The sequence below is a fragment of the Cannabis sativa genome, chromosome 6, assembly GCF_029168945.1.
Source record: "Cannabis sativa cultivar Pink pepper isolate KNU-18-1 chromosome 6, ASM2916894v1, whole genome shotgun sequence".
Lineage (NCBI taxonomy): Eukaryota > Viridiplantae > Streptophyta > Magnoliopsida > Rosales > Cannabaceae > Cannabis > Cannabis sativa.
This window is the reverse complement of record NC_083606.1, coordinates 75297769-75313376: the sequence shown is the minus strand read 5'-3', so window position 1 is coordinate 75313376 and position 15608 is coordinate 75297769. Positions and strand designations below refer to the sequence as shown.

Sequence of the window (15608 nt, the reverse complement as noted above, 5' to 3'; positions counted from 1 at the left end):
TGCATTTCTTGTTGGAGGGAAGTATTTTCTCAAAAATTTTTCAGCCAAGTCATTCCAATTAGTCACCGAATCGGGAGGAAGAGTATTAAGCCATGCTCTAGCCCGATCCCTCAAGGAAAATGGGAACAACTTCAATCTTAAAGCCTCTTCACTTACTCCTTGTAACTTGAAAGAATCACTCACCTCCAAAAATGAGCGAATATGGAGGTGAGGATCTTCCGTTGGCGACCCACCAAATTGACCAACCGTTTGGAGCATTTGAAACATCACGGGCTTGAGCTCAAAGTGAGGTGCTTGGATTTCGGGTCTCACAATACCCGGATTTAGCTCATTGAACATAGGGGCTGCATACTCTCTTATTGCTCGGGCTCTATCATCGGCCAAAGCAATAGGATTGGCTTCATTATGAGCACCCCCAATTTCAAACCCATCGGCCATATTGCAGCGTTTTTTAGCCTTTTGTTCCTTTCTTCTTTGTCTGAAAGTGCGTTCAATTTCGGGGTCAATAGGAGCAAGTTCAAGGTCTTCTTCTTGCTCGTTCATACACTAGATTACACCTGAAAAAGAAAAATTCAGCGCACCAAAATAGGATTAAAACTTTAAACCAGAAAATAAATTGCAAAATAGTTGATAATACACAATTTTTAGTTTCAATCCCCGGCAACGGCGCCAAAAACTTGTTGTGAAAATTATATACGCAAGTATACGCAGTCACACAAGTAATAAAGTGATAAGTAAGATCGTCTCCACAGGGATTGCAAACAAAGTTTGATATAAAATCAACTAATTACAACTTAAAATAAAAAGAAATAATATGCAAATGGTTGAGTAATGATTCAAAATTAAAAATGACATGAATTAAACTTGCTAGAATTAAACTACTGCTACTAGAAAACAAATTGGTTGCAAGATAAAAAATATAATATGGCAAAAATGGCTTGAATAACTAATTCCTTCTAGTCAGGTTTTTTACAGTCAGTACAGCATTGGTTCAGCATTACTTCAGCATTCTGCACAGAGATAACAACAAATTCCTCTAGGCTTGTGAGAATTTTCCAACACTCACAACTTTAATTCTACCATTTAGCTTAATATATTCCTATATCAAACCAGCAAGCAGAACACTATTCAAGCATTAATTTGGTGAGTTATGCAAGGTAAATGAAATATTCCTATCCACTTACAAAGGAAAGCCTAAGTCTAGGTTTTCACTTGCTTCATTCAAGTTGAACTACTAGATCTAGCCCTTCCGGTACAAGATCTAGCTTAGCAAATTGTTATTCATGGCCAAGAAACAACAATTAATTAAAATGAAACTCACTTGAATGAACAAAGGCAAACAAATACTAAAGTAAGCTTAAAATTTAATCATACCCAACTTAGAAGTTCATAGTCATTCAAGCCTCAAAAGTTTAGCTCATATTCAAATAAGAAGATAAAATCCAAGCTAAAAATACTTCATCCATGGCTGCTGCCCAAGTTTACAATCTCAAGAAGTTTTGAATACCAAGTACAAACAACAACAACCAAGAGAAAAATAAAGAAGACTATCAAGAAAGGGTAAAAGAAAATTCAAACACTAGGCTTGGTCCCCTCTTCTTTCTTCTTCGTGTACTTCCTGCTGCAATTAAAGCTCCTCTAGAAAAAATATGCAGCTGCTCAAGTACTGTCCAGTCCAAGATGATGAAGATGACCCCCCGTACTTACTTCTTTCCTTTTCTTTTTCATGTTGGGTTTTTAGGGTACCAACCTCCTCACCCAAAATAGAAGCCCAAACTTTTCCACTTTGGCCCACTAGGGTGAGACTCCTTTCTTCCATGTCAGCTAGCTGATGCAATTTGAGTGATTGGACCGAAATTGATGAGGTGGATAAGTGAAATTCGTGATTCCACGTCACTGCCAGGATGCTGAATTCACTTCAGCATTGCTTTAGCATCGCTTCAGCAATCAACCCAGTTCCAGCTTGTATTCTTTTTCTTCCTTGCTTCTTTCTCTTTTACCTGTCAATTTAATTCCTCCTTTTTCAACAAAATAAGCACAGTTAATTGGAAAAACACACCCAACAATATCAATATTTACAAAACTCAAAGGTTAGATTACTAAATAGAAAATAACACTAAAACTAATTAAAGTTAAGCAAAATAAACACATTTTCATTACTCTCCTCACAATACTTTAGTTTAAAAGCATACAAATTAACTCTATACCATAGAGTTATCACACAACAACAAGAGATTGAGTTAGATCGAGGACAAATCAGAAAGAAACAAAAGCACAAATTGTACAAAAAAAAATAGAGAATCGAGTTTACCTGGTCGTTCTTATGTGACAGGAAGCTCCAAACTTGTAAATCGACATTGTTTTGATAGTGGATATCAAGCTAATCTCTGAGAAGAGCTTGACAGAGACGTAGCCCAGATTTTGGGTGAACTCTGAAACAACTTTTGGTGTTTTCTCTTCCTTCACTCTTGTTTTTCATTTGCTAAAACTAAATCTGTGTGTGTGTGGGTGTGATTCTGGGTTTTGTGCTTAGAATCGAGCAAGTTCTGCTAGGGTTTCGAGTGTGACGCTGAGTGAGGATAGTGTTTGAGTTTAGGGTTTCTAGACTCTTCTTGAAAGTCTTTAATCCAAGGTTGAATACGACACAAGTTTTGGTGTCGTGGGGATTTGAACGGTGCCGTTTTGTCTAAACTTAAGTTAGACTGTGGAAAGGTCAATTTTGACCTTGGATACTGATATTGTTGGTTTTGTTGGTGTAGGTCAAAGTAGTAAAATCCTACAGTGTCAAATACTTGTTTTATGCATTTGAGTTTGATTTCAGTCACTCTTCCATCTGCCAATGCTTTACTTTTTATTTAATTCCATACTAAATCATCAAAACTCTTTTTTTATCATTATAATTAGAAAATAAGAGTCAGATTTGTTGACCCATGGGTCATTTTTCACTATTTATAAACTGAAATCTCTCCATTATTATCTTTGTATATACTATGTTCTATATGTGTTGGGTTAACAAACACATGTGATGTGATGAGCTTTCCTATGGATTCTTTTGTTTTGTTTGTGTCTTTTGATTGATATATTAATTTATAAATTGTATCGTTTTTTGTATAGTAATAAACAATATATTAATTTGAATTGTTGCACAGATTAGTTCAAATCTAGTATATGTATCTTTTAATTAATTAATTAATGAGCAATTGGAGAAGAGTAGTGAGTGGGATTATTACTTTACTTTACTTATTGTCTTCTTACTTCACTTCTTTGTATGTTTGAGTTTCAGTTCAACCATTCTTCTTAACTTGTTCTCTCTCTCTCTCTCTCTCTCTCTCTCTCTCTCTCTCTCTCTCTCTCTCTCTCTCTCTCTCTCTCTCTCTCTCTCTCTCTCTCTCTCTCTCTCTCTCTCTTCCTTTTGATTACTGCACTTGAGTTAGTTGAGTTTCAGCCATTCTTCTTTCTTTTTTAATTCTATTTTCTTTCTTTCTTGCAAAAAAAAAAAAAAAAAAGAAGAAGAAAAAATCGAAAAAAAAATAGTACTTGTTCTATTTTCTTTCATAAAAGGGAAAAAAAAATTCTAGTGTAGTGTAATAGTAATATTGTTTGTTTCAGCAATCTCTAATCTATAATTAGGTACGTACATTAGTTATCTCTTATTCATTTATTTATGTTCTCTTCTCTCTCTCTAATTCTACTCTAGATCTGTTTACATATATGCTTTTTATTTATTTTTAAGAAGAAAATATACTTTTATTTATTTTGTCATCTCTTGCTTGCAGATCAATCATTTTAAAAAAAATTAAGTTTTGGATTTGGATTTGGAGCAGGTAGTTGCTTCCTTGAGTTTTCCTAGTTAATTAATTTGTTAGTGATATGTATACAGTGTACTTTTATTAATCCTGGATTTAGTTCAGTCACTATTATCTAAGTTGTTTCCCTTTCAATCATTTGCATTTCAGCTTTAATTTACTTCTCTCTATCTCACTCACATATATATATATATATATATAAATATATATATATATAAGGCATAACTTGTTTCTCTTTCACTATCAGGTAAGTGCCTTTTGCCATGTTTTTATGATCATTTTCTTATTAATATCATATTATTATTTCAATAATATTAATACTTAGTTGTTGTGTGTTGTTGTTATGTTGAATTAGTTGAGTAATAACAGAAAGAAGGAAGGCAATTGTGTGTACTTACCATGGAATTTGTTATTTCAATTGGAGCCAAAATAGCTGAGTATACAGTTGCACCAGTGGGACGCCAGTTGGGTTATCTGTTTCTGTACACAAGAAATGTAGATAACCTCAAAACTCAAGTTCAAAATTTGAATGATGCCCAAAACAGATTGCAACGCCGTGTTCAGGATGCCCAAAATAACTGTCAAGTAATCGAAGCTGATGTTACCACATGGCTGACCACCTTTGGTCAAATCTCTCAAGAGGCTAACACATTTCTCAACCATGGAGACCACGCAAAGGTCGTGTGCTCTTGTGGATCCCCTCCTCATTTGCTGATGCGACACCGTTTAAGTAGGAAAGCAACGAAGATGTCGATCCAGGTACACGAGCTCAAAGAGGAATGCAAATTCGATACCATTGCATATCCCCCTCACCTACATAGTTTGTCTCCAACAATAACCACAGCAGCAACAACAATAGAAACAGCAACTGCAACAGCAACAACAACAGCAACAAAAGGGTACGAGAGTTTTGATTCAAGGAGGGTCATTCTAGAGGACATAATGGCAGCTGTGGGAGATGCTAATAGGACGAGGATAGGGTTGCATGGAATGGGCGGAATTGGCAAAACTATGCTTGCCAAAGAAATCGCTAGACGAGCTAAGGAAGAGAAGTTGTTTAGCACGGTGGTTATCACCACAATTTCTCAAGCACCAAACATAAAAGAGATTCAGCAACATATTGCTGAAATGCTAGGTATGACAATTTTCAACCAAAACGAAAGCATAGACAAAAGAGCACAACTGCTTCAAATGCGATTGAAGCAAGACGAAAGCACGATTTTATTAATCCTTGACGATATTTGGAATGAATTTGATGTAGAAGCTATTGGAATCCACGACGGGTGCAAGATTCTAGTAACCTCTAGATATCGACAAGTTTTACTAGAATCCATGCAGATTCCCGAGAGTAATGTGTTCTTAATTGGAGCTTTAGAATCGAGTGAAGCCATCAATTTATTTAAGAGCATCATTGGAGACACTAGAGTAGATTACATTAAGGATTTGGCACTTAAGATTGTTAATGAATGTGGAGGCTTGCCGATTTCCATTGCAACAGTGGCACATGCTTTGAAATACAAAAAGGAGGAAACTATATGGAAGGATGCATTACGACGACTGAAGAGTTCAGATGTGAGTGACAAAGTCTACTCGAGCATTAAGTTGAGTTACGATTTTCTTGGAGGTCATGAGAAGGAGGAGGCGAAACCATTGTTATTGCTTTGTGCTTTACATAAGGAAGATCAAGAAATACAAGTGGAAGACCTAATCAGATACAGCATGGGTTGGCGCTTGCTTCAAGGCATCTACACAGTGAGTGAAGCAAGAAATAGGGTGAATTCATTGGTTGATACACTGAAATCTCATTGTCTGTTGTTGGATGGTACAAGTACAAGTGATGAAGTGAAGATGCACGATGTCATTCGAGATGTTTGCATAAAAATTGCAAAGGAAGATCATGGGCATGGGCATATGATGATGAATAATATTACTAGTGCTGCTATGTATGAAGAATTTGTATTCCATGAAAGACATAAAGCATCTAAAGCAATTTCTTTTCTTGACTATGATGATTATTACAATCTTCCTCAAAAATTGGATTGTCCTATGCTAGAATTACTTCTTCTGTCTAGTTGGTCTTATTTGGAATCAATTCCGAATGACTTTTTTGAACAAACAGGGCAGCTTAAAGTTTTGGGTATAAATGGTACATCCCTGAGATCATTACCTTCGTCTTTTCATTTGCTTCAAAATCTCCAATCATTATGTCTGTGTAATTCTTCTCTGGAAGACATAGCAGTGATTGGTGAGTTAAAGAATTTAAAAGCTCTTGATCTGTCCCATTCTTCTTTCATTACGCGGTTGCCAAAAGAAATAGGAGAATTGCGGTGCTTGCAAGTGCTAGATCTACGAAAATGTGATAATTTAATAGTCATAGAGGCAAATGTCATTTCAAATTTGATACGGATTGAAGAGTTGTATCTCCCTTATACATTTGAAGGATGGGATAAGATTGTTAATGAAGACGGCAGAATTATAAAAAGTGCCAGTCTTACTGAGATAAAGAGTTTGCAACAAATCAAAGCTTTACATTTATATGTACCAAGTGAACATGTTTTGCCAAAGGGTTTGTTTACAAAAAGATTGGAGAGATACGGAATATCGATTGGAGGTGGAGATTTCCCCTTTTACAAATATAAAGAAGCTTCCAGCAGGATGTTACGCCTACAAGTCTCTCAATTGGATCAAATATATGGGAGTGGGAGTGGACTGGATTTGGTGATGAAAGGATCCGAATATTTATCATTAGATGGATTGAACTGTGTCAACAATGTTTTTCATGACCTCCATAACGATGGTTTTCCTAGATTAAAGGAATTGAGTTTTGGGAATAATGATGGGTTCCATTATATCATTAATTCCACTCATCATCAAGCCTTTCCATCTTTGGAGTCACTAACACTTGAAGATTTAAGAAGCTTGGAAAGCATTATATGTCATGGTGGTAATAATAAACTCCCAAGAGGGTCCTTCAATGAATTGAGAAAGGTGGAAGTGAGGGATTGTGGAAGATTAAAGAATTTGTTCCCTTTGTCTGTTGCCAAACTACTTCATGAGATTAAGGTAAGAGGATGCGAGATGATGGAAGAGATCATAGTGATGAGAGAAGATGATGATGATGATCACTCTTCCTCTTTGGAATTACGCTCCTTGCATTTAAACTCTTTACCAAAGTTGGTCCAATTCTGTTGCTCCAACCACACGGCACCTGGGGAGTCGGATCATTCAAAGCCTTTATTCAGTGAAACGGTACACCATTAATCTCTTTATATATATATTTGGTACTACACTTGTTTTTATAGTACTAATTTATTAATGCCATATTGAACATTATTTTTCTTGTCATGAAAATATACAAACAAAGCTATACCAGTTTAATGGAATCAATAATAGATTAATATATTATTTTGTATAATACAGTTTTTGTTGATATGTAATTGATGGGTAGATTTATTGTCATCATATACATACTCTTTTTGTTCAATTATTGCAAATTAAATAATATATTTCCATACAGGTTTGTTTTCCTAACTTGGAATATTTGACTATAAAGAGAATGAACATAGAAATGTTATGGCCAGATCAACTTGTGGTATTATCATCAAGCTCTTACATGCAAAACTTAACAAGCTTGGGTGTGGAAGGGTGCCATAATGTAAAGTATCTATTCTCTTTCTCTCTTGCCCAAAAGTTTGTAAGCTTAAAGAGTATAGAAGTCAAAGATTGTGAGGCAATGGAAGACATAATAAAAGTAGTGAATCAACCTGGAGAAGAAGAAAGTACTCATGATGATCATGATCAGATGAAAATGATTGATTTGCTCCCTAAATTACAATCTCTTGAGCTTTATGGCCTTTCAGCTCTCCAAAGAATTTGTGGATCAGATTCATCATCATGTATTGCATTTCCACTCATATCAAACATACTCATAGAAGATTGTCCAAAACTGAAGACATTAGTTAAGTCTCCCACTGCTACTATACCAACACAAGCTTCCGTTGACCATCCTCAACCTCTCTTCAATGAAAAGGTAACTATATTTATAAAATAAAATGAATAACTCTTCTTTTGTCATTATGATTTATCATTTTATATTCCTATACTCCTATATCAATTTATATCATTATAATGTGAACCAGCAGGAAGATAATTATCAAAACCAGCAAGAAGATTATTAAAGAAAAATAACATGAAAACACAACAACAATGTGAATCAATAAATTTATATATACAGTTTCTGTTGATATGTAATTGATGGGTAGATTTATTGGCATCTTTTATATAACTCTTTTTTTTTTTTCACCACTTGAGGCTAGCCTCAAGTGGCCATAGGTGGGTGTGTGTTTTGGAGGTCATGTGTTCGAGTCCTAAGTAAAACATGGTTTTAATATATAAACGCTTAAATAAAAAAAAATATATAACTCTTTTTATTAAATTATTAAAATAATTAATATATTTGCAGGTTTCTTTTCCTAACTTGGAGGCTTTGACTATGAAGGGAATGAACATAGAAAAGTTATGGCCAGATCAACTTATTGTATCATCAACTTCTTACATGCAAAACTTGACAAGCTTAAATGTGGGAATGTGCAATAATTTAAGGTATCTATTCTCATCCTCTCTTGCTCAAGAGTTTGTAAACCTCAAGAATATAAAAGTCAAAAAGTGTGAGGCAATTGAAGAAATAATAGGAGTAGTGGAACTTGGAGAAGAAGAAAGTACTCGTGATCAGATGGAAAGGGCTGATTTGTTCCCTAAATTAGAATCTCTTGAGCTTGATGACCTTTCATCCCTCCGAAGGTTTTGTAGTGCTGAAAAGGTAATAAACCTAATTTATATGTATATATAAGTGTATATTATTTCTTTTGTAATAGTTTTAACTGAAGCATTATATAGAAAAATGACGATGGAAAAGATATTTTAGAGCTGATTAATGGCAATGGAAAACTTTACATAGTGAACTGGAATAATACAAATACACGAGTGATGTTATTATATTGTGTATACATATGACAGTATTATTGTTTTTTTATGGTGTTTAAATCTAGGAGCCCAATCATCATATAGAAGATTATTTATATATAATCCACTAATGTGTATAATCAAAACCCAAAATCTAAACATATTTATACATATATATATATATATATTCAAAAGAAGTAAGACATTGGTTGATTTCATGATTTCATTGGTTATTCTTATAGTGAAAGTGAGTAATAATAATTAGCATTCTTTTATGTTTCAGACTTCATTTCCCAACTTAAATGTGTTGACTGTTTGGAGATGTAATAAAATGAAGTCTCTGTTATCATCTCACATGGCTCGACAACTTGAGATATTACATGTAGGAGAATGTGAGAAGATAGAAAAGGTAATAGTGAGTGATGAGGAATATTCATCATTATCATTATCAGGTGGCAGCATTATTAAAGCAATATTACCATTTGAAAAACTTGAATCTATTCAACTTTGGAGTCTTCCAAACCTTATAAGGTTTTGTGAAGGAGATTATTGTATTGAATGTCCATTGTTGTCTGGATTGGAAATCAAGAAGTGTCCTAAACTGAAGGAATTTATGGGTGATAAAAGGGCATGGTCATCATGTACTACTACTAATAATAAGGTAATAATAATTAATACTTTGGTATAATTACATAACAAGGAGCCACCTATATATATATATATGTCAATTAATCTTTGTGTTTGAATGAGATTACAAGTAGCTAGGCTCAATATCTTTTTATTTTAAATTTTGTATTTAGTTGTTTAATTTGACAAGTTAACTACTTATTTAGATGTTTATAATTGTCATCCCATATATTATTTATTTAAATGTTTGTCTCATTTGATTTGTAGGTAATTCTCCCCAAACTAAGAGCATTGAGAAGTGATTGGAGTGAAGGAATTAAGGAGATATTTGAGATGAGTAGTAATAATGATTCTGTAATATTGTTTAACCTTGATACACTTGAGTTGACCTGCACATCTCGTGATGAACCAATTGGTGTGCCAAATTTGAAGTTATTCCTTCACAAATATCATACAATTCGTACTCTTTTGTTGTGGGGCTCCTTTGTGGATTTATGTAGTATTGGTGATGGTGAATTCATCAACGACAATGCTACTACCACTCATTTTACATCTACACCACCTTCTTCTTCTTTGGAGAGACTACATATTTGGAATGCTGGTATGGTTGATAATGTGTTTGGGGTGGAATCATCATCACATAATAATACTACTATTCTCTTGTTTCCACATTTAAAACGTATAGATATTTGGGGATGTAGGAGATTACAGAGCTTTGCACCCTCCTTTATGTCTTTCCCCAACTTGGAAACTCTGAGAGTAGAGAGATGCCATTGGCTGAGGTATTTATTGTCTTCCTCAACAGCAGCCACTCTTGTACAATTGGTAGAAATGGAAATAAGAGATTGTGATGAAATGAAGGAGATTATTAATATTGATAACGGTAATGAAGAAGAAGACAAGAGTACCCATCATCACTCCCTAATTGTTTTCCAGAATTTGAAGGTACTAAAGCTTCAGAATTTACCAAATCTCCAAAGCTTCTACTCAGGAAATAAAGTTATCATGAGCTTCCCAAATTTGAAAATATTATCTTTAAAGAAATGCCCTAAGATGAGGAGATTTTCAGATGGGATCCTAAATACCTCTGCATCATTATTGAACACAATCAAGGTTGATGAAGAAATAATTCCTCTGCTAGAAAGAGATGTTAATGCAAACTTGACAAAACTTTTCAAGGAGCATAATAATAATAATTTGGGATTACCACATTTACTGGCTCATCAAAAGGTATGTACCTTCATTCGTGCATTTATTTATTTTTCCCTTTACTGTTCTTCATCTTCTAATGAATATTATTAATATGACATTAATTTGTTTAATAATTGAGTATGTAGGATGGTGATGGTGATGATGATGATATGGTTGATGATGATGTTGATGATGAGGTAATCATATCACTATTATTATGATTATTATTATTGTGGAGGAGTTTATTGCATTGAATGTCTATTGTTGTCTAAACTGGAAATCTATGGTTGTCATAAATTGAAGGAGTTTATGGGTGATAAAAGGACATGGTCATCATGTACTAATAATAATAAGGCAATTACAATCAATTAATCTTTGTGTTTGAATGAGATAACACGTAGCTAGGCTCAATATCTTTTCATTTTTAATTTTGTATTTAGTTTTTTAATTGACAAGTTTATTATTCCATATATAATTTTTTTAATTGTTTTGTTTCATTTGATTTGTAGGTAATTTTTCCTATGCTTAAGACATTAGAGACAGATTGGAGTGAAGTAATTAAGGAAATATTTGAGTGAATAGTAATAATGATTCATTATTGTTTCCCAACCTTGATACACTTGAGTTGACTTGCACATCTCCTGATGAACCAATTGGTGTACCAAATTTGAAGTTATTCCTTCACAAATATCATACAATTCGTACACTTAAATTGTGGGGCTCCTTTGTGAATATGAGTAGTGGTGATGATGAATTGACCAACAACACTACTACTATTACTCATCTTACATCTACACCACCTTCTTCTTCTTTGGAGCAACTGTATATTACAAGTGCTGATATGGTTGATCATGTGTTTCGGGTGGAACCATCATCACATAATAATACTACCATTCTCTTGTTTCCAAATTTAAAAAGAATTCATGTTCAGTACTGTAGGAGATTACAGAGCTTTGCACCCTTCTTTATGTCTTTCCCCAATTTGGTGTCTCTGGAAGTATCAAATTGCCATGGGCTGAGGTATTTATTGTCTTCCTCAACAGCAACCACTCTTGTACAATTGCAACGAATGGAAATAACAAATTGTGATGAAATGAAGGAGATTATTATTAATCATAATGGTAATGAAGACAAGAGTACCCATCATCACTCCCTAATTCTTTTCCAAAATTTGAAGATACTACAACTTAAGGATATGCCCAATCTCCAAAGCTTTTTCTACTCAGAAAATAAAGTTATCATGAGCTTCCCAAATTTGGAAGAATTATATATCACCAGGTGTTCTAAGATGAGGAGATTTTTAGATGGGATCGTAAATACTTCTGCATCATTATTGAAGACAATTGAGATTGATGACGAAATAATTCCTCTACTGGAAAGAGATGTTAATGCAACTTTGGCAAAACTTTTCAAGGAGAATAATAATAATAATGATTCTGATTTGGGATTACCACATTTATTGGCTCATCAAACGGTATGTACCTTCATTCATGCATTTATTTATTTATTTCTCCCTTTATTGTTCTTCATCTCCTAATGAATATTACTAATATGACATTAATTTGTTTAATAATTGAGTATGTAGGATGGTGATGGTGATGATGATATGGTTGATGATGAGGTAATCACATCACTATTTTTATTATGATTATTATTATTATTATTATTGGCCAAATTCTCTCTCCCTTCCTCCATATGTATATAATTCATCATATTCATATTCAACCTTAATAATATATATGTAAATATAGGAGAAGGATGATGATGAAGACTGCCAAGGGAATGCAATGCATAATCAAGCTTAATCATATATCTAATTAATTTCATCTTTCTTATCATGCACCAGGTAATTTTACTTTAAACTATAAATACTTTCATTTAACACGTGTTGGTTGGTTTGTTTAAAATTAAATGTTTTGTGCCTTTTGTTTTTGGCAGAGGATTTGTTTTTTGAATGGAGGAATATGCAGTGCAGTGCAGGGAGCTCTCTTATATTTTAACATATTATAATATAATATTTGTTTGAGGCTTAATTCCAATCAGTCCCTTCACTACCAACCAAGCCTTCCTACTTTTTCTTAGTTTTTGAAATGAATAATTAATAAATAGATGAGCATCATTGTATGTAAAAAAACAAAATCGAAGATATACACTATATTTCTAGTAGTGTAAGAAGAAGAGAAACCTGAAGAGGAATATATTGGCTTCTTCCCAAGAGTCTAATAGCATTCAAGTACCCACTCTTAACTGTGTATCCCTAAGAAGTTGTAATGCCAAATCAGTCTGTCTTGAGAGCTTCATCACACGAAAAATAGGTCCTTAAGAACTTTGTTCCAATCCCCATTAAGAAGCTTAAGATCACTAACCATGGCAACATGCGGTTGCGGTTGGGGGCAAAATGAATAAGAGATACCCGCATACTTGATATTCACATTAGAACCATCCCCAACTCTACTCTACCCCAAGGGAAAAGAGCTTCTAGACGTATCTTCCAAATATTTATGATGACACTTATTATGATGCTCAATTTTTTATGTAATGGATTGGTTGGGAAAACTAATATGATCTATTTGGCACAACACAACATATTAGACAACAAGAGTTTAGAACTTAATATAACTCTCCCACTTAATTGCTAAGATGATTCATGATTACTACTATAATGGCATGTGTACTTAAGAAAAATAGAAATCAATTTTCATTTGTTTACTAAATATTGTAATGGGAGAAGCTAATGAGGTCCACTTAAATTAGGGAGAAAATAAAGGAAAAGTTCTCTCCCTATTTTTCCCTATTTTTACAGAGAACTCACTTCATTTTTATTTTTAATATGCTACTTTTGTCGGCGCACTTAGTATTGCTGGCAAAAGTGGAATTGAACTGCTAAAAGTTCTCACTTTTTGGCTGTTGGTTTGGCCACCTTTTGCGGGCAAAACTAAGATACTTCACCGACAAAAGTTACTTATGACGGCAACTTATCTCACCGACATAAGTAATACATGCATGATGGAATGATCTGGCTACCCTTTACTGGCGATAACTGCACCGGTAAAAGTGCTTTTTCTTATAATGAAATGAAAGTTCAAGTTTATCCAAAAGCAAATAATCAATTTCAAATTTGAATCTAAAGTATTAAAATTAAAATTGTAAATCAGTGAACACAGAAATTACAATCTTCCTCTCACATTAGAAATACATTCTAACCGAGTATTGTTTGGGTCCCCAAAAATTGGGTAAAATAACCTTCACTATGAAGTCATTCAGAATACATTCTTCAGTTTAATTTACAAATCAAACGAGGTATACTGAAATGATTGCATACGAAAGTTACTGATAGACTTGATTAACAATCAAGAACAAAGATCTAAGTCCTCTTAGATCCGAAAAGACAAGATCTCCTTGCTTCCGATAAGTTGAACTCCCTCCAACAAATTAGTCTGAACTCCCTTCAGATATTGCAGATCAACATTCTTTCTTCAATCCTTGAAAATCCAATGATTGACAACCTGCAAACACAAAGATTATACAGAAAAAAAAAAAAAAAATTCCCTAGCAAAGCAAGAATCTCAAGAAGATAATTCTATCAAAGATGAAGAGGTTAGTTAGAAAATGCTTGATCGACTTTTTATAACCACCACTTCAGTTATACCGACTTAATAACCAACAATAAACAATAAACATCTCATTACAACTGGCAATGAGCTGTACCAACTAATAAATTGAACTAAAAACTGGTCTGTCAAAAGTTAGATGAAAACAGATTTATCAGACGCATCTAAAGTCTTAAATGAACAACTATCAAAGCCAAGAAAAATACAACTAAAGACCCAACGGATAAACTAACAACCAACATAATTTACCATAAAAAACATAACACTTACAAAATATTTTAAATACTAGTAATAATAATATTGTTTGTTTTGAAAACTCCCCTATAAATTATACCCCTTTCCACATATATTAGGAGCCTCACTCTTTTGCGTCCGTTTTATATATACCTAAAGCTGAAACTGCTAAGTTGTGTGGATATCATCTTATATAGACTATTTTTATTCAATTATTACAAATTAAATAATATATCTGCAGGTTTCTTTTCCTAAATTGGAGGATTTGACTATGATGGGAATTAACATAGAAAAGTTATGGCCAGACCAACTTATGGTACCATCATCATCAAGTTCTTACATGCAAAACTTAATAAGCTTAGAAGTGGAAGGGTGCCATAATTTAAAGTATCTCTTCTCTTCCTCTGTTGCTCAAAAGTTTGTAAACCTCAAGAAAATAAAAGTCCGGAATTGTGAGACAATGGAAGACATAATAAGAGTAGTGGATCAACTTGGAGAAGAAGAAACTACTCATCATAATCAGATGGAAAGGGTTGATTTTGTTGTATTAGACCTCACCTGGACCACTTATTAATAAAGCTTACAGAGAAGAGAAGAAATACAAATAAATACAAGACCAGACCAGATCCTATGTGGCTTCGCCTCTAGTGGATCAAGATCTGGTAGTTAGTTACAACCGAAATTGTAACTAACTCCCTGATCTTGATCAACCCTAATCTACATCTATAAAAGCAGAATCAGAGACTTACCAATCTCTCAGTTGAGAGATACCAGAAGCCAGAAGCCAGATCTGAGAGTTTTACTCTCAAAGTTACAGATCCAGATTGTACATGCAAAAGAAAACACAAGAGAGTTAGTGAGATAGTGAGAAAACCAAAAGAAAAACACAGAAAAGAAAGATCGAGTGAAAACCAGAAATACCAGTCGAGATTGTGACTTGGATTTCTCACCTGTTTGTAATACTCTTCTCAAAATAGTGCAGATCCTGAGAAACGTCTTCAAGGCGAGCTCGAAAGAGGATGTACCCCTGATTTAGGGCGAACCTCTACAAACTTTGTGTTCTCTCTCTTTATTTTTCTCTCTGTGTTGTGTGTGTTTGTTGATCTATGTGTTTGTGTGTTTATGGTGATTGTTTGAGCATGGATTCTGGGTAAGATCGATCTATTGATCGAGTGAG

The 15608-nt window shown here is 33.8% G+C and overlaps 2 protein-coding genes and 1 long non-coding RNA gene across 3 annotated transcripts; all 3 read left to right on the top strand.

Annotated features, from left to right (window-relative positions):
• The first annotated feature begins 4189 nt into the window (after window positions 1-4189).
• Window positions 4190-11164, top strand: LOC115695606 (uncharacterized). The gene is made up of 8 exons (XM_061118368.1): window positions 4190-7055; window positions 7324-7836; window positions 8269-8625; window positions 9052-9429; window positions 9663-10625; window positions 10733-10783; window positions 10890-10940; window positions 11096-11164. Exons 1-8 carry the CDS (start codon window positions 4206-4208, stop codon window positions 11162-11164), a joined length of 5232 nt encoding a protein of 1743 aa, XP_060974351.1. The 5' UTR covers window positions 4190-4205.
• Window positions 11165-11319: 155 nt separating this feature from the next.
• On the top strand, window positions 11320-12123 carry LOC115695605 (uncharacterized). Its single transcript, XM_061118367.1, has one exon. It carries the CDS (start codon window positions 11320-11322, stop codon window positions 12121-12123), a length of 804 nt encoding a protein of 267 aa, XP_060974350.1.
• A 47-nt stretch (window positions 12124-12170) lies between these two features.
• LOC133038955 (uncharacterized) lies at window positions 12171-13089 on the top strand. The gene is made up of 3 exons (XR_009688537.1): window positions 12171-12207; window positions 12338-12432; window positions 12525-13089. It is a non-coding gene; the product is annotated as an uncharacterized LOC133038955 (long non-coding RNA).
• Window positions 13090-15608: the final 2519 nt, after the last annotated feature.

Coding starts and splice junctions, on each gene's coding strand:
- LOC115695606 (XM_061118368.1), top strand. CDS start 4,206: ATGGAATTTGTTATTTCAATTGGAGCCAAAATAGCTGAGTATACAGTT. Junction 8,626..9,051: donor GGTTTTGTAGTGCTGAAAAG/GTAATAAACCTA, acceptor TTTATGTTTCAG/ACTTCATTTCCCAACTTAAA. Junction 10,626..10,732: donor ATTTACTGGCTCATCAAAAG/GTATGTACCTTC, acceptor TTGAGTATGTAG/GATGGTGATGGTGATGATGA.
- LOC115695605 (XM_061118367.1), top strand. CDS start 11,320: ATGAGTAGTGGTGATGATGAATTGACCAACAACACTACTACTATTACT.